This window comes from Tympanuchus pallidicinctus, unplaced genomic scaffold (assembly GCF_026119805.1).
Source record: "Tympanuchus pallidicinctus isolate F22 unplaced genomic scaffold, pur_lepc_1.0 scaffold26, whole genome shotgun sequence".
In the NCBI taxonomy this organism is placed as follows: Eukaryota; Metazoa; Chordata; class Aves; order Galliformes; family Phasianidae; genus Tympanuchus; species Tympanuchus pallidicinctus.
In genome coordinates this window covers 13007719-13024976 of record NW_026294743.1, presented here as the reverse complement: position 1 = coordinate 13024976, position 17258 = coordinate 13007719, and the positions used below count along the sequence as shown (strand labels likewise).

The 17258-nt window shown below is 40.9% G+C and overlaps 2 protein-coding genes across 5 annotated transcripts in view; one reads left to right on the top strand and one right to left on the bottom strand.

Annotated features, from left to right (window-relative positions):
• Positions 1–4285: 4285 nt before the first annotated feature.
• On the bottom strand, positions 4286–9566 carry FGG (fibrinogen gamma chain). The gene is made up of 10 exons (XM_052690387.1): positions 9397–9566; positions 9265–9309; positions 8657–8840; positions 8462–8555; positions 7431–7561; positions 6682–6815; positions 6347–6531; positions 5434–5711; positions 4907–5073; positions 4286–4513 (listed from the first exon to the last, which is right to left on the bottom strand). Exons 1-10 carry the CDS (start codon positions 9481–9483, stop codon positions 4499–4501), a joined length of 1320 nt encoding a protein of 439 aa, XP_052546347.1. The 5' UTR covers positions 9484–9566; the 3' UTR covers positions 4286–4498.
• Positions 9567–14189: 4623 nt separating this feature from the next.
• LOC128084368 (uncharacterized) overlaps positions 14190–17258 on the top strand; it is a 47700-nt gene continuing 44631 nt past the window's right edge. For all 4 annotated transcript variants that reach the window (XM_052690359.1, XM_052690358.1, XM_052690360.1 and 1 more), the window contains exons 1-5: positions 14190–14406; positions 14501–14601; positions 14690–14759; positions 15765–15895; positions 16677–16765. In XM_052690359.1, the coding sequence (XP_052546319.1) occupies positions 14199–14406; positions 14501–14601; positions 14690–14759; positions 15765–15895; positions 16677–16765 (599 nt within the window). In that variant the 5' untranslated portion in view covers positions 14190–14198. The remainder of the gene's footprint in view (positions 14407–14500; positions 14602–14689; positions 14760–15764; positions 15896–16676; positions 16766–17258) is intronic.

The window sequence follows — 17258 nt, the reverse complement described above, 5'->3', positions numbered from 1 at the left end:
TTGGAGACAAAACATGCCAGAGTTGATTACCTAAGGTCTCTTGCACAAGTTTCTGGTGTTATTTACTCCAGATAAATTTGTACAGCACCACCATGAGGACAACACTGTGTATTCCAGGAAAGAAGACGAATAATATATCCGCTTCAAGCTTCATTTCTTGTAAATCGTTGTTCATCTAGGGTGTATGCAGGTCCTAGCAGAAGCCAGCAATACTTAACTGATGGAAAACACATGCTGTGTGACCGGAATTTAGCTAATACAATCAAGCAAGCTGATGTTTGAAAGTCATTGCTTTGCCCTTTCTTTGCAGCTCCATGCCCATGAAAACTATTAGGCCTTCTGAGGCAAATACCAGTGTAAGAAAGTTTACTATGGTTTGTCAACAAAAATGGATCCCTGAGGACTGCAGAGCTCAGTTTGCATATGTTTCTACAGCTGGACACTGCTGGTGTTCGTATAACACACACCTTGTTTAGCGTCACCTTCTTTCTTACACAGACTTATTGTTAATTGAAATGAACAGGGTGAGTTGCACACATATTTATGAAAAGCACAACAAAGTGGTATTGGAAAATGTCCCTGAAAAAAAAAAAAAAGAAAGAAAAAGTTGAGAATTACTAGATCTTTTTTAAGGGGCAGAAAATAGGTACTTTTAAAATTGCTATAGTTTGTGTATAGGAATTGATTAAAATGCGTTGCTACTGCGAGATCTATAACAAGCTATTGCGTTAGTGGGGAATATTGTACATGAATGTCAAGTGCTTAAAGATGCTGCCCATATTAAAAGTTGCTACCACAGGGAGCAGAAATTAGGAGGAAAACTTGAGCTCAAGCAAATCAGTTGAGGGAACAAAACGTTCTCATAGTTTTTTTTAAATGGCATGGTACTCACAAAACTGTCCATCATCGACTGCTCATCGTACTCTGTTCTATAGAGCCATATTTAAGCTTGACTCTGGTTTTATACCACATTTTAAATTCAAAATAGCTGTTTGCAGCTTCGGACCCATTGCAGCAGCATCATGTTTATTTTTCTTACTCTCTGTTTCTCTGCTTTTCCTTGTTTTCTGCCTTTAGAAGGGTTCATCACTCTCCACGTAAGGTTTGCTGAAGTTGAACTGGACTCTTTTGTTTCTCCCATATCTGGCTTTGCATTGCATGCTTCTCTTGTCTCCGTAAACCCTCTTAAATTAGAACAGAATTCTACATACAAATATCACTAAGAATGAGTCATATTCTCAGGTTGCAAGAAACAGAGCAGATGGATAGGATGGTGCTACATTGATTTATGTCGCTGATTTACACCTACACCATCAAAATCTGTTTTTGTATAAATTTGTTTCTACTATATTTAAGGCTTAATCTTACCTGCACACACTTGGAAAGAAGTTTAATTGTAATGATGCTGTGGAAGAATTGTAACGATCTTAAAGAATCATAAAAAGCTCAAACAAGAAAATGCTTAAAGGACAAAAAGATCACAATGAGAGGAATGCAGGACTGTGATGAGTTTTTTAAAAGAACAGTTAAATGAGCTATATGCAATATCTGCTGGTGTCCACAGACAGTCTCCCATTTGCACCAATGAGCTCTAATTTGGCTTATGCAGCTGACATCAAAGTCTCTGCTTGAAGATCAGTTGCTCCGGTGCACAAGAATTGCACGTACTATCCCTGATCCATTTTGATACTCTGAGTCTTTAGAGCGCTCTGTATGTGCAGATACCACTGACATCAGCTGTAGCTCTCTGCTTAACACCAGGGCTCTGGAGCAGCCAACTCTAAGATGCCTGGGGGCTGAGAGGGCCCTCGATGACCTTCAGTTTTTAATGAAAAAACTTAAGCTCTGGTCCAAGTAAAACTCAGTCACCAGGTCTAGGGGTCTGGAAAAAGCTGATAACTGACCATAAGGACTAGGTTAACCAAGAGGGCTTTCCTGCTTCGTGTGAAGGGGATTGCTGTGTGAAGCTGAGGTAGAGGAGGAGCTTCTCAGACTTTCCAGTTGGTGGCTGAACCTGTGCCTGACCTTCAGCCTGTATCTTTGCTTTCTTGTTGCAATCATCTAGTCACTTCTCTGTGTGTTTGTTTGTAAAGGTTACAGGCTAAGAGCTAGATAAACTTTGGATTTACCTTTAATTCATGATCAAAGAAGTGCAGTTTACTGCTTGGCTGCCCTACTCTTGGCAGGCTGCCACAGCGATAGCTGGGGAGTCTGGGATTTAGGGTTGATTTGTGTGCCCAGGATGTGAGCCAGAATGACAGAACCCCAGAATGGATGAGGTAGGAAGGGACCTTTGGATCTATCTGGTCCAATCTTCGCTCCAACAGGGCCAAAAGGAAAATATTTCTGCTCCTAATTCCTATGCTTTGTGCTACAATGGTAATGGTCTTTGACAAGTAGGAAGGGTGACAGCAAGCATAGGGTATGAAAGGAAGGGTATGAAGGGAAGGCAATGGATAGCACCAAGTCCTGTGATAAAATCTCAAGAACTCAGAGGGGGATAGATTTGCCTAAATATAATGTGCTGTGCTATATTATGTAGGTTATGCCCTGTAGGCCTTGTACAATTTTAGACTGATTCAGGGAAGATAAATAAGATCTTTCAGAATTCAAAATGGAGGCATTAAGTCACAACGTATTTACTTGCAAAACAAAGAAACAAACAAAAATAAACAACCCCACAAAATGTGAGAGTGTTAATTTCTCTCTACAAGACAGAAGAAACAGAAGATCTGTTCAGGTCCCTTTCTGATAGTTCCATGGTTGGAAGCAGTAGAAAAGATCTCCAAAAGGCATGATTGTTGACAGTGTTCTTTCAAGGCCCATAGAACATATCTGCAGTGTCTGGCAGACCCTGTCATGAGTCCTGGCACAGGACTTCTGTGAACGATCTTGGATTCAGCAGCTCTAGCCCTCCATATCTTCAGTCCTCTCCAAAGAGGCTTAAAATTATTTGTGAGACCTCAGAACACCAACCAGCAAAACAAATGAAAGAATGAGTTAATCTTAGTTCTGATTAGTAATCCATAAAATGCCAGGTCACACCAGTGGAATATTTGTTTTCACAGCATTTCCTCATAAAACAAGGCATTGCAACAAAAAGAGTGGGAGAGCAGCTCAGACCTAGAGAAATGTGGATTCAGAGGTCAAAGTAACAGAGTGGAAAGGAATACTTCTTAATTCCATGTTGTACATGTATAAATAAAACAACTTTTAAAGTCATATCATAGATGGAGTTAAACTGAAAACAGAAAGTGAAAGTGGCTTGGCCACTCACAACAACTGCAGTATAAGCAATAAGTGGATAGCAGCTTGTTGTGCTGTGGACATTCAACTCAAGCAAAGCAGCTCGGCTGCAAACTAGACAAAGACCTGCTCACCTCAACAGGAAAAGTCTCAAGGTGGCATAAATGGCCTTTGAGGTCCATCTTACTTGTGTACTGTTTCCCTGTCTCTATAAAAGCCATTTAAATGTGCTATTCAGAAACGCCAGGTGAACTCCTGGCTATTCAATGGTAGCTAAAAATAAAGACTAGGATGCATTTCTTTATGTATCAGCTTGACATTTATAAATATATTTCTATTCTAGCTCTCTCTGTATATTTTGTTGATAAATGTACCCACAAAAGCAATTTGATTTTCTAAACCCCTCACCCAGAAATACTCATCAAATATTCTGAGGGATTACATTCAGACAGCATCTCAAACCCTGCTTTTATTGATCTGTGCTGACAGTGTGGGTCACTGAAAAATTATTACCACACATAGTAAAAGCAAATGGAACTAAAACATAATTAATTAATACTAAAATTTTTATTATTTTGGTCTGAAAATGATGCTAAAAACATTACAACAATTTAGTAAGTTTACGAATGTGGTATTCAGTTATAATCCTTGTACAGTGTAGTACTATGTGCTATACAGAAAACCAAACATTTTGAATAATATTTGAGAAACCTGCTAATATGCATGCTCTGGAGTAAAATACCTTTGTCACTGATAGTACACTTCCTAACCTGTGGTGTGTTTGCTCAAGCGGCTTCAGCAGTAAACTAGGTCCCTTTCAAGTGTACTTTGATCTGTGTCACAAATTGAGAGTTTCATCAGAAAACAAAGTGAAGACTGTTGAAACCTAGCCATGTTTTATGGAAAAATAACTCCAACACATACTTCTAAATACAGAGAAGGAACTAAACCAGACTTGATCAGAGTACCCTTCCTGCAGTCACAGTGTTTTCTGTGTTGTGTTTGGCCGATGGTAGAACACAAATAGCAAGCTCAGCTATTCTGTAATAATCAAAAATTTATTGGGAATGTGTACAGAAAAAACAACCATGTAAAGAGGTAAGCACTGCTCAAGGAAAACCATTGGCCATTTTATAGTCAGTGGCATTTCACAACACTGATGTCCAAACTGTGGAAGGTGAGATAAGCCCAGTGTCGCTCAAATAAAAGATTTATTTTCTCCATTCAGGTCAGTCTTTATTAAATTGTGCCTTTATGAGTCTCCAACCTGCAATAGAAAAAAAAAGAAAAGAAAAAAAAAGACAGTGTTTGAATGTTTTTCTAAAGAAAGATGAAGTACATAAAGCTTAATTATGATATGTTGATAGTGTTCATACATATTTATAGTAGTTGGAAATTTAAAGTTCAGCAATTAAAACACGTGAAGACAAGGAATTATTTGTAGTCCTGGGACTATCTACTCATCTATTTGTTAAAAGAAACAGTGAAAAGGAAGGTATACTAAAATCAAAACACAAATATTTCTGTGATGAAACAGTAAACAAAGCTGACGCCTCCAAGAACCGGTAGGCATAAAATTTCAGCTGTCCATGCTCTGTATTTGCAATTATAAACGTATTTGGTGGTTATTTTAAATATGTCCTCTGTCCTATGGTCAAACCTGCTTGATGCCTCCTGAGTGCTGCTGTCCATCTATTGAGAGTCTGTTGAATGGGATGATTTTCATTGTAGTTTTCTTCATGGAGTACCATCGGTCACGCCACGTTGCCCATATAATGCCATTGTCATATGAATCTGAACCAGCATCTCTGGATGTGTACGCACCACCTAAAAGTAGCAATTTGAGCAAAGTATTTAGTTGTTTCTAAATGATTAATGTGCCCATCCCATACAAAGTCGTGGTACCAACACCTCTGTGACATCCCTGGGCATACAACACATTGCACATAGTGCCCCTCTCCCTCTCTTTGCTTCTGTCAGGGTCAAGAATTCCACTTTGGGCTGGAGAACTGCCACAAATTGGTGTTAATATAAACAATTATTGAGAAGAATGGACTACATCAGCTTTGGAAAAAACAGAAGACAAAATATTCTCAATGAAAGTGACCCATTTTCCTTTGACACTGAAATGTGGTGTCTTTCGTTACATTTGTCCATGCAGAAATATGTATTTAGAAGATATTTCACCTATATAATATTTTCCATTGAGGTGACCAGCATGGCATCTATTCATCCACCATCCAGATCCATCTTGCTCGGCACAGTTGCCCTCAAAGTTGTCGTTGTCATTATCGTAGGTGCTGAAGCGCATGCCATTATGGTAGGTATAGGATTTGTCACTTGGATCATCTCCAAAATCAAAGCCGTCAAAGGCATCTCCAGCTTCACCACCAATAAAGTAGGCATAGGTCAATCTGTACTTGTCTTCTTCAGTTCCCACTTTGAATACCGCATAGTCAGCAGTGCTATTAACAGAGGATAATAGTGAGTATAAGCATGCTGCGTTCCTAGTATGCACAAATGAAATATACGTAGATGTTAGAACTGCAGAAAAGGGATTGAAGGCATCCTAGCATGTAATTTTTTAAAAGGGTTATTTTTAAACAATTGTGTGAATTGTTTCAATGACAGACATCCAATCAGTTTTTGTCATCCACCACTAGATGTGTTTTTTGACTCTACTGTTCTTAGTGACGCACAGAAGACCTACATTACACATCCACATACGTGTCTATCTACCAAGTTGCTACTGCTTAGGCTTACTCAAGTCACGAGGAAGCTCTTGGTGGAAGGAAGAAATAGGTATCTCAAAAAATAGGAAAGGTAGTAAGCCCTCCTGGAGAATGGAAGACAGAACTGAAGAAACTTTGAAGAGAAGAAACAGGTTTATTCTGCCTAATCAATGAGGGCTTCTGGCACGTGGCCTTCAGACAGGTACACGTGAGGGCTGCTGTCACAGTTATGAGTTCAGGAGCCCATGCATATCTCATGCATTTGACATATCTAACAGTGCCACGCTTTTTTTAGATCTGTACAAACTAACTACTGGAAAAGCAGTAGGTATTAAGATGCCATTTTCAGAGGCTTCATGAGCAAATACCCTTTTTTGCCAGACCAGTCCTCCAGTTCTATTCGCAAGGCATATGGCAGAGTGGACTGCGTAGTTATTAAATGAATCTTTTCATTGCCCAGCCAAAATTCTGTGGTGTCATCTGGAGACAGATGTCCAAATCCTTCCTTGTACTGAACCCAATTTCTCCGGAAGTCCTCACTCCCATCCAATCTCTGCAAAACAACAACAAACCAACCCTCAAAAAAACACACGTTACGTACTTCAGGTAAGCAGATGTAAACAGCTCTTGATGCAATACACTTCCTTATGATAATAACACCCTAGTGACAAACCCTTATGATACTAATACCCTAGAGACATACCCTCTGTAACACTGTCCAGCCGTTGCCATACTTGTCGATCTCACAGTAGACTAGGAAAGACTGCTTAGCTTTTTGAGGCTTGATGAAGTAAAGACCACTTTTTCTTGCACCTTTATTTGCAATATCTTGACAATCTGAAGTAAAGATATTCAAAGGATTGTTACTAATCTATAGTTCTATCCTTACACTCTATCCTCATATTTGATATGGTAACTTTTGCAATGTAAGAAGTTTGGTTAATTTGATTAATAAATATTAATAATAAATTCGATTAATAAATATTAATTAAAAAATATTGTTTCAAATTTTGCAGTTTAGTCTAAGTGTTTAAATGTCATTGCCATAAAATAAAGTACTGAAGGTCACAGGACCTGTGTAAAATCATTCTATGATTCTATGAATATGAGAATGTTCATTTCACATGGAATTTAAGCAACTTATGTGTAGAATACAGTCATAGCACCAATTTCTACAGCAAAAGCCAGCACTTCTGGAGTTAAATTTTTCTAGGTGAATCAGCAGAAATGTAAGTTCTGTAATTCTGTAATGTAAGTAATGATTGTAAATTATCTTCCTAAAATCGATCCAAGCATTGATTCCAAAACTTGCAGTCTTACATCTTTGCACAAGTCTATGATCACAAGATCCTTATCACTCCTTAAGATCACAAGAACCCCATCACTGCAATGCTAACTGGCAGCACTTGTAACTGAATCAGACCTCCACCATACAAGAAGCATTTTGTGCACCTCTTCCAGTTGTCTCTTGTATTTCAGCAGTATCTCTGCATGGTTCCTGACAGTGTGACTCGAGTTGAGAAATCTTTTGTTTCAGCTGTGAGATCTTGTTGCTGTTCATTATGTGCATATCTGTCAACTGTCTGGAGAGAGAGACATAAAAATGGCTTGTTTCTTCAGCTGCTTCTTATTACCTGCACAGATGCCTGACTGAGATAGCAAGCTGCCACATACATCCCCAGTCTCTTAGCACTGATATGTAAAGTTGAGTAAAACAGCCAAAATGGGAATGTACATGCTTAATCTCATGTAAAACCTGACTTGCCTCTAATCAGCAAAACTCAAACCACAAATTAATGCATGATTGTAATGCCGTGTGATGTTTTCCTTTGCTCTCCTTAGCAAATTATGAATTATTCTTCCGTAAGTGTGCAATTTTACATAAATTATGTAAACTGCCTCAATGATCAGAATGTTTAAATCGTATTTGATATAATGCTATAGAAATAGAGATTTTGCTACTTTCAGGTCAATAAAAATAGCCTCAAATTTTACAAAAGTTAATGATGTTTTCGATTCTGTTTTCAGTGTCGGTTTACTGAAGACCACCACTGAGTTTATAATAACTTATGAATTATACCTGTGGAACCGGGCTGATTTTCTCAGATATATGCAGCGAAATTAGTCAGAGTAAATGATTGTACAAATATTTCATATACTCTACAAAGACACATTAATAAAATCTCTATAGTTCATGAAAAAAGAAATTATCAATGTCTAATGAAGCAAAAGAAACACAAATAAAATCACTGCCAGGCTTCCTAACATTCCTATCTTTTATTTGCACAATTAATGGATAACACTGATGAACCAAAAATGCACTCTCAGATCCTCATGGTTGCTGTGTGCCTTGTAAGGGAACTTCTAATGACAGTGTCTAATGGTCAACATAAGCACAAAAAGCCTTTCTGTTATTGTTAGTAAAAGAAGAGAAAGAAAATGATTTGGACTATAAAGTGCTATGAAAGGTCAAAGATACCTACTGTATAGTATTTTCATGAGCCAAAATAGTGTTTTCATATCTGATAATTTCTTCAATTATTTTCTTGGACTTCTGAGTCAAACTCTCAACTGATTCTGAAGGATAGACAAAGGCATGAAATTATTGCAGTTTGGCAAATTAGAAAAACAAGACAGTGACAACTTGTTCAATTATGTAGCTATTTCTATATTCTCACGTGGTAGTGTCTGCTTCTCTGAAGGATAGATGGTTTTGATGTGTTGGATCAAATATTCTATTGATCCTGTGGAGTTAGTAGCTTGCTGCAGAAGTCTCTCAATTTCTAGCAGTTCACCATCCGTAGTGAGACGGTATTTGTTAAAGAAATCTGCAATGCCACAAGTTGTGGGGCAGTAGCTACCCTAAAGAGAAAGGAATAATAACAAATAATGTTTCAGCAGCAAAAATGGACAACAGAATATTTGGGCAGGAGAACAGTTTGTACAGATGATTGCGGGGAAAAAAAAAAGCATAGACATTTGCCTCTGTCTGCAGTACTACAGAATTTATAGAGAGGTTTTAGTTTCACACCATATATATATCCAGACATAGAAAGAAATTTGTACATGGTGTTACTTGCAGTGTCTTTAATATACCTTTATCAGCAGCGTAGCTGCCTTTCTCAGCAGATGTTTACCGATACCAGTCAAGAACAGGTTTGAGCACAGTGCATTTAATGAACTTTGAAGCTAACAGTGAGGATCTACTGAAGCTACAAATGGCGGTTAGTAAGTGGTGTAGGCAGGCTTTGACTAGACTCTTAATGCAAAAGAAAATGATACTTACAAATCGCTCGTCTAATATGCAGCAGTTTTCTCTGGTAGCAATGTACTGAAGAGAAGAAACAAGACCACTTTCAGTGAGTTTCCTCTAGAAGCATTCTAAGCATTGACACTAACACTCTGCACCAACACTTACCGCCATGCTGGTAGAGAAGAGCAGGGAGAGGAGATGCCCCAGAGGCACCCATCTGCCCAGCTTCGGCCCCATCTCACTGGGTGCCATCTGTAGTGTCAGCAGCTGAAAGTGTTCTCCCCAGCAGCCGAGGCAGCACCTTTATGGGCTGCCAGATTTGGCCCCAGAGCAGGGCAGCAGAGGTTTAAGGGAGCAGCTGGAGATGAGGGCGGGCACAGTGAGGTAACGGGAAGAGGTGGAGTAGGGGATGAGGTGGATTCCCAGAATTTGCACGCATCTCTTACTCCTCCCATTTGCAGAACTTGCTTTCCACCTATCTGCTTTATCTTTGTTCCAACAGGGTCTTAAAGGAGGCAGAAAGGTGAAACAAGGTGTGCAGAAGCTGTAACACAAGCATAAGCAAATGCACACGTGGCTCTTGGGTGGGGGCAGGCAGAGTAGTTACTTAACTTGCATAGGGAAAAGCAGAGGTAACTACCTAATTACATGCAAACATATATCCATAGCCTAAAGTTAAATATTAAGAGTACTTCATGGTTTTATAGTACCTTCCTTCCATAAGGCAGAACATACTTTTCAAAGGCATTCAATATCATTCTTCCTATTTGGCAGATGACAAAACTCAGGCAGAGGGAGTTATAAGGCCAAGTCAGGCAGTGGAATATCTGGAGAAGCTGCCCGTGGTCTCCCCCACAGGCAGGGAATCTTCTCTGCCATCTAATTTAGGAAGTCTGTGTGAATGACTTGGATAAAGCTGCCCTGCTGGGAGCTAGACTTTTCATCCCTGGACCAAACAGCTTTCCTTTCCAATCACCACATATTGGGAAAGAACGTTTGCAGACAAAAATGCTGTCTCCAGGGACGGTGACTGGCTCTGAGTCTGTGCTTGTACTCTGCCAGAAACTGGGTCAGGTTAAATCACATATGTCCCCTCCAGGGCAGATGGGTACATAGTGTTTGGGACAGAACATGTGGTATCCAACTCAGGTATCCCTTGTTCTTACACAGAGTAAAGAGCACACTGCTCTCCTTTGTCACTGAAAATAGTCCACGTAGATCTGAAACTCTTTCAAGGGAATACTTCATAATGGAACATGGTAAAATTTGTCCAGCATCCCTGGATAAGAATTTCAGGATTCAGAAAAGATGACAACAGTCAAGTCTGACAGAGAACTATATTAGTTAATTTTGAGAAGAAGTTCCTAACATTTTGGGATCAAAACGTGACAATGGCTGCGATGAAATAATTTCAATGTATAATGCAATAATTTTTGCTAATGTTTCCAATATCTTATATAACAACAATAAAGCTTAATTGCTGTAGATAGTTGGCTAATTGGGTCTGAAAAAAAGGAGGATCATTATGAATTTTCAGTGTGGTTCTTGTCTTACATAAAATTATCACCAAATGGATCTACATTAATGAAGGAATCAACCTAAACAAACACTTAATGATTACCAAATATCTTTACGCTGCTCTCACAAGAGCTGTCCAGTTGTATTTTTGGTTGTAACCAGTTGTACTTCTTAGCAGAAGATGTAAATATTTAAACCTCACAACATCTTTGTTTGCTTTACTGATTACACAGTCGTGTTGTAGCCTTGAATAATGAATCCTTTCATATCTTCGCCCCCTTCTCCTTCCTTCCATGAATTCACATTGCACGGTTTTGAAATGACTTTTTCCCACTTTTCATTAAATCCAAAACAGTACATGTTCTAATGTGAAACATCAGGGTAGTCTTCTCCTCCCTTTTGTACCATTTTCTCATTTAATTCCGGCTGCATGAAGCTGACCCATTTACAAAACAAAAGTGTTAGAGACCTGATTTCACCCTTCAGTCTGCCCAACATGTGTAAGCTCTGTTGTTCTTCTGTTCAGCTTTTTTTTTGTTTCCGGTAAGCTTGTTTGCTGATTTGCTAACAAATGAGGATTGATTAATGCCACACAGGCAGAATAAAGAGTTCTCAACTTCGATTTAACTTTTCCTCACAGTTTATTTTTTGAGCGGGTGGTAAAATCACATCAGTATTTGCTTAAAAGTGCCTTGTTCAATTCAACTGGTATTTGATCAGTATTTTTGTCAAACAGACACTGGAAGAGTATCCAGAGCCTTCCCATTACTCACAGTAAATCACAGAAGTACAGAACAAATACACATGTATTTGTAAACCAATAATAGCAGACTATTCTTATGACTGCCTTCGGAAAATAAAAGTTTTCCAAATGTATGACTCATACATGACTTAAGAATCTAATGTGAGATTTCAGCTCATGAAATTTCAGAAACACTATGGTGATTTGGTACGTTTCTGTTATTGTTCTAATGGAAACTTGAATGTCAAAATAAATACAAAAAATAAATGATAAAAACCTCGAAAAAGTAAATATCGAAAAAGAAAAAGCCCATTTTGCTTTGCAACCTATCACAAATATGCACTGCTCCACTTCTACTACTAATATGCTCCTCTGCTAGGTCAACTGATGAGCAAGTGATAATCAGGATGAGAAACAGAGATGGTTAAGAAGCTGTCTACAGCTGATGTTATGCTTGTGGTATGTTAAGAAATACCCTGCTTTACAAATAGCAAAGTGAAAATGAAGAAAAGGAGAAGGTTCAGTAAGTCATCTTTCTCTTTCGATATCTGAGTCTTAGGCAAAAGGCAAATGGCCACATTTCTCGCTGATTCAACAGTCCACTCTGTGCATCAGGTACTCTTTCAACCTTCCTGAAGAGAAATGCCTAGAGGTTTGGGTCCGTAAATATCAGCTGCCAGTTGCTCCGCATGGGAGAAGCTCTTATTTCTTTTCACTTATGAAGTCAGCACAGACATGGGCTATGCTTCTGCTGAAATGAGGCTGAAAGGCTGAAAAGAGTTCTGTTCCCTGCAAGCTGAGCAAGGAAAAATATAAAATCCACATCATTCACGGTATGGTTTCACTTGGAGTACTTTGGAAAGAGTGCAGAAGATATTTTGCTGCATGCACACCATGGATACAGGAACGATGCTTGTGTTTTCTTGCTTTCAGGTTTTTCCAAGTTCCAGAGCACAGGATGTTTTATTTCAACAGACTAAAAATCCAGCAAACATCCTGAAAGCCCCTAAACCATGAGCTGGGATCAGTTAAAAATCACTATTGGGCCCTGAGCAGCTTGTACCTTAAATAAGGGTTATTAGGTGCAACACTGCAAATTCTGTCCCTTTACTCATTTACAAAGACCGTTTTCAGCTGCTGATACCTTAGGAAAGGTTGGCTTTTAGACTATCTGCAAAAGAGAGATTGCAATGTATGCTTTACCTTGAAGGGAAGAGCAGTGAACTCCATTTGTTAAACAAAAGCATCCACTAATTTGTGGGAATAAGATAAGTAATAAATTCAAATATTTGCGGAATATTTTGTAATTTGTTTAGAGGACAGAACCTCAATAAATTAAATAGAACTTCCTTTATAAACCGAAAAATTTGTTGGTATCTGCCGATAGCTTTGTTTTGGAGAGGAACTTATTTGCAGTGGCATTAACAGACACATAGCAAAAAGGTAATAGGTTTCACAATAAAAATGTAGCCTGTGAAATGCACTGCTTGTACTTTCTTGCAGGCAGCAGAAACTTGACTGCCAGAGAAATCCTACAAAAAGCTTATTTGCTTAGGAATGATGTAGTCTGCATTGCCTACCCTGACATCTTGCTGGTAATTCAGGATGACGGTGGGAGAAGGATTAAGCTCACATTTCCTTTACACATCAGCTGTGCCTCATGCTGATGCACAAATCTGTTTACAGAGAAGGAAGCACAGGCCTAAATCTGAGCCACTAACAGCACTCACACAGTAGAAGTAGATACAAGCATTTAGTCACCGAATGAAACAATGAATGTTCGAACTACGATCAGGAAAACAGTTATACATTTATTTATTTTTTTAAAATCAGATCTTTTATCTTTCTTCAACACAAAAACTAAAGCCAAGTTATTTTCCTTCTCTCAATTTCTGAGAGCAAAATGTGCCTCACAAGCTGCGCATTAAGCAATGGGGCAAGTGGATGTAGGTCCTTGCCACACCTTAGAACGATGGCATTTATTAGTATTAAGCTTCTTCCCTTATCCAGCAAGAGCTGCTTACTTGCACCTCCGTGCTCGCGTTGCACGCAGACTTGTTGCTGTCAGCTTCACTCCAAGTCACACAGCGCCGCCTGACGTCAAAGAGCAACAATTTCTACAATTGTTTTCTACTATTTGTGAAGCCACGGAGAAGCCAAAACCTCAACATTACGGGACATTGCTTCCCACGTCTGCTACAGAAAGGGTCGTTGGAATGACTTGCGTCAGCTTTCATCAAAATAACCCTAATATCTCGTGCATGAAGCGACGATCTCAGAGTCAATCGTTGCTGCTCCTGATGGAGCCGCTGGCCGGGAACTCTGTGCAAACGTTGTATCAGTGCTCAGCATTATGAAACCCCCAAATATTGCGCTGGAACTGCAAGAAGGGCAGCACGGAACAAAGCAGAGAACACCGTAGGTGCGTCTCCTGTTCATCCGCGCCTTGTGCTTCTTGTCCCCGCACACCAAAATGTTGCCGTTGAAACTGGAGAGGGCCCAGCAACAGGCAGCAAGGACAAGTCGCGGCTGGGACCTGCTTCAGCGGCGGAGCTGCAGAAGGAAAGGGTGCTCCGGAGCTCCTTGTTTCGACTGAAGGAAAATCGTCTTTAACCAAACGGGGACGAACGCGCGAGCTCCTCCGCCGGACTCGCGGACAGACGGCGCCACCTGCTGGCCGTTCGCGGCGGGCCGGGGCTCGAGCCGGATGACGGGCGGTGCCCTCCAGCCCCGCGCCGCCGCCGCCACCATGAGCTTCGCCGCGCTGCTGCGGCTCCGCGGGCCGCGGCTGCTCCGGGCCGTCCTCCACCCGCAGCGCTGGAGCCGGCGGCGCGGCGGCGGCTGCGAGCCTCCAGCGGGCGCCGCTGTGCGCATCGGCTGCGCCTCGGGCTTCTGGGGGGACACGGCGGCCGCGGGTAGGCGGCGGGAGGGGCTGGCGGGCACGGGGAGCCTGGCCGGGCGGGGACGCGGCCCGGCGGGGAGCGGTGCTGACGGAGTTCCTCCCTGCAGTGCCGCAGCTGCTGTACGGCGGGAAGCTGGACTTCCTCGTCTTCGATTACCTCTCCGAGATCACCATGTCGCTGCTGGCGGCTGCCAAAGCCCGCTCTCCCGTGAGTAGCGGCTGTCGGCGTACAGCCGGCTTTGGACTTGGCTCCGGCTCCGCCGTGCCCCTTCCGAGCCCCGTGTTTGCCTTTGCAGGTGCTGGGTTACGCTCCGGATTTCGTCTCCGCTGCCATGGCTCCGTACATAAAAGATATTCACAGGAAAGGTGCGCTCCTCTCCGTGTTCGCACCTTCATGAAGCGCGGTTGCGAAATGAGCTCTGTGTAGGCTGTGTTCCTGTTTGTCGCACCGGTGCTGTGCTGCCCTATGGACGTGAGCTCAAAAGACGCGACAAGAAGTGCGCATCTGGTGGGGGGGGATGTGTAGGGCACGGGTGAAATGCTTGCCTGCGATTGTGAACGTGTATGCATGCCTCTGGGTAATTCTGTTTGTAGCTTTAGTTTGAGAATGGAGAGTTGCCTGAAAATCTCTTGTTAAAATATGTAAATCTCGTGGTTTAACACAGTCTTTGTCAGCATTCCAAAGCAGTTCTAATACTTCGGTTTTTCCTAATGCAGTTGTTTTTGTTTACATGACTACATCTTTACAGCTTACTGAGTTTGGGTGGAAGAGAGAAAGCATTTCCTCTGAGCACCCAATACCATGATAATGTACTCTGGAATTCAGAGAAATAGATGTTTCTGCTTAAGTGACGTTGTTTGGAAAGTATGAGTGCTTTAAAAGGTCGCTGTCCCCTGTTGTACCTGTAGGAACTGGTATGATGCTGTCATTTCCTCATAGTGTTTGTCTCAGTGGTCACTTTCACCTTTCTTACAGGAAGGGAAGAAGATAATTGTAGAATCGTAGAATCACCCAGGATGGAAAATACCTCTGAGGTCATCCAGTCCAACCATCCACCTATCACCAGTATTTCCCACTAAACCGCATCCCGCGTACAGCATCTAAACGTTGCTGAACTCCTCCAGGAGCGGTGGGGTCATCCACATCATAAGGCCTACCTGCAACAATTAACTTTTCTGAAAGCAGTCCCTCACTGGCTTAGTCTGATCTCCTTTTGTTTTACCAACTTAATGGGGCTCAAGACTTAGTATTTCACGTGATTAGATGCCTCATACCTCGCAAAGGTTGTGTCTTGCTTGTCTTTCAGCTTGCTTTGAGTTGTAGAAATGGAAGTGACTGTTAATGCTTCTGTGCTTGTTCTTTTTGCAAAGGTGTTCGTGTCATCAGTAATGCGGGTGGGATCAACCCTCTGGCTTGTGCGGCCGCTCTGCAGGAGGTGGCAGAGAAGGCAGACGTTGATTTGAAAATAGCTGTTATTACTGGAGATGACCTAATGAGTGAGGTATGGCACTTTGCCTTTAGGCTTAGTAGGACCGTGTGAGTTATTCCGTATTGAGAAAAAAATTAGCCCGAATTTATTTTTTGCATCTTTCTGTATTATCTTTATTCATAGCATGAATCAGAGAATGGTTTAAGTTGGAAGGGACCTTTAAGATCGTATAGTTCCAGCCCCTCTGCTATGGGCAGGCACACCTCCCTCTAGACCAGGTTGTTCACAGCCCATCCAGCCTGGCCTCAAATGCTTCTACGGAGGGAGCATTCCCTTTTAAAAGCATTTAAAACAATCGCTCTTGTTTTTTTTAGTGCACAGAGCGTGGTGAAGAAGGTTAAGTTCAACTCCTTATTTGCAAAGTACACCTATGCCTCTCTGGGAACTTAATGTGCTCTGAAATTAACTGCCTGGAGCTGCAGAATTATCCTTGTTTTCTGGCCACGTCACCATTGCTGTTACAGTGAACATTTCTGCTGGCAAGGTTTGACTTGCTCGGTCTTACAGGAATTAAAGATGATTTGAAAGCCTAAGGAGTATATTACGTCATGGTTGTCGATCATCTTTGAAAGGAAAAGCATTCTTTAACAACTGACTTAATCTTTATTTTCCAGCACTAAGAAAAATAAGTGTCTAGAGCTTTTAGTCATTCAGCTGATTTGCATTTGTTATTAATTTTAATGATTATACTTGTTAGAGTTGCTGTGAAATGAATCTGTTGTCTGATGCTAATGGAAGTTTTACAGTAGATGCTACAAAATACTCATAAATTTGGTGGTCTGTCTTCTGACAGAAAGAGAACCTAAGAGGAGCTGGCATCACTGATTTGGAGAGTGGCAAACCATTTCCAGAGAGTGTTCATAGCATGAACGTGTATCTTGGGTGAGTTACTTTAACAAGTTGTTTTTTGAATGGAAAAATAATTTTTAGTATATTGACTCCATGAACCTGTTTTGATTTGCAAATATAACCACCTAGGCACTTAAGGTTCACCTTTGTACGATTTAAGAAACTAGAAAATATTTTCTCCTTTTAAGCTGTAAAAAAATTATTAATTTAGAACCTTGCCAGTTGTGACTTTAGCATTACATCTTCTGAGAATCCTCAGGTTTGATTCAACACCAAGTTGACATAATTACAGTTATTAAGACTGTTTATTCCAAAAGTGGAGCATTCTGTCACTGCATGGTGGAATTGTTAAGGATTGCCATTGCTGGAGTCATGCACAGCCCTTATATTGAAATAATGAATCATTATGACTGGCTGCTGTTCTGGCTTGTACCATTATCTTGTACCATTCTATTGCACTTTGCAGAAATGTGTCCAGGCAAGACAGCAGGGGTTTGGCTGTGCTTAAGACAGCATATATTTGTTC

What these genes read in the sequence shown, in the direction of transcription:
- FGG (XM_052690387.1), bottom strand. Translation starts at nt 9,483, where the DNA reads ATGGCACCCAGTGAGATGGGGCCGAAGCTGGGCAGATGGGTGCCTCTG. An exon ending in AGAGAAGCAGACACTACCAC is followed by an intron (nt 8,556 to 8,656) that starts GTGAGAATATAG and finishes TCTATCCTTCAG; the next exon opens with AATCAGTTGAGAGTTTGACT. An exon ending in GCTCATGAAAATACTATACA is followed by an intron (nt 7,562 to 8,461) that starts GTAGGTATCTTT and finishes CTCTCTCTCCAG; the next exon opens with ACAGTTGACAGATATGCACA.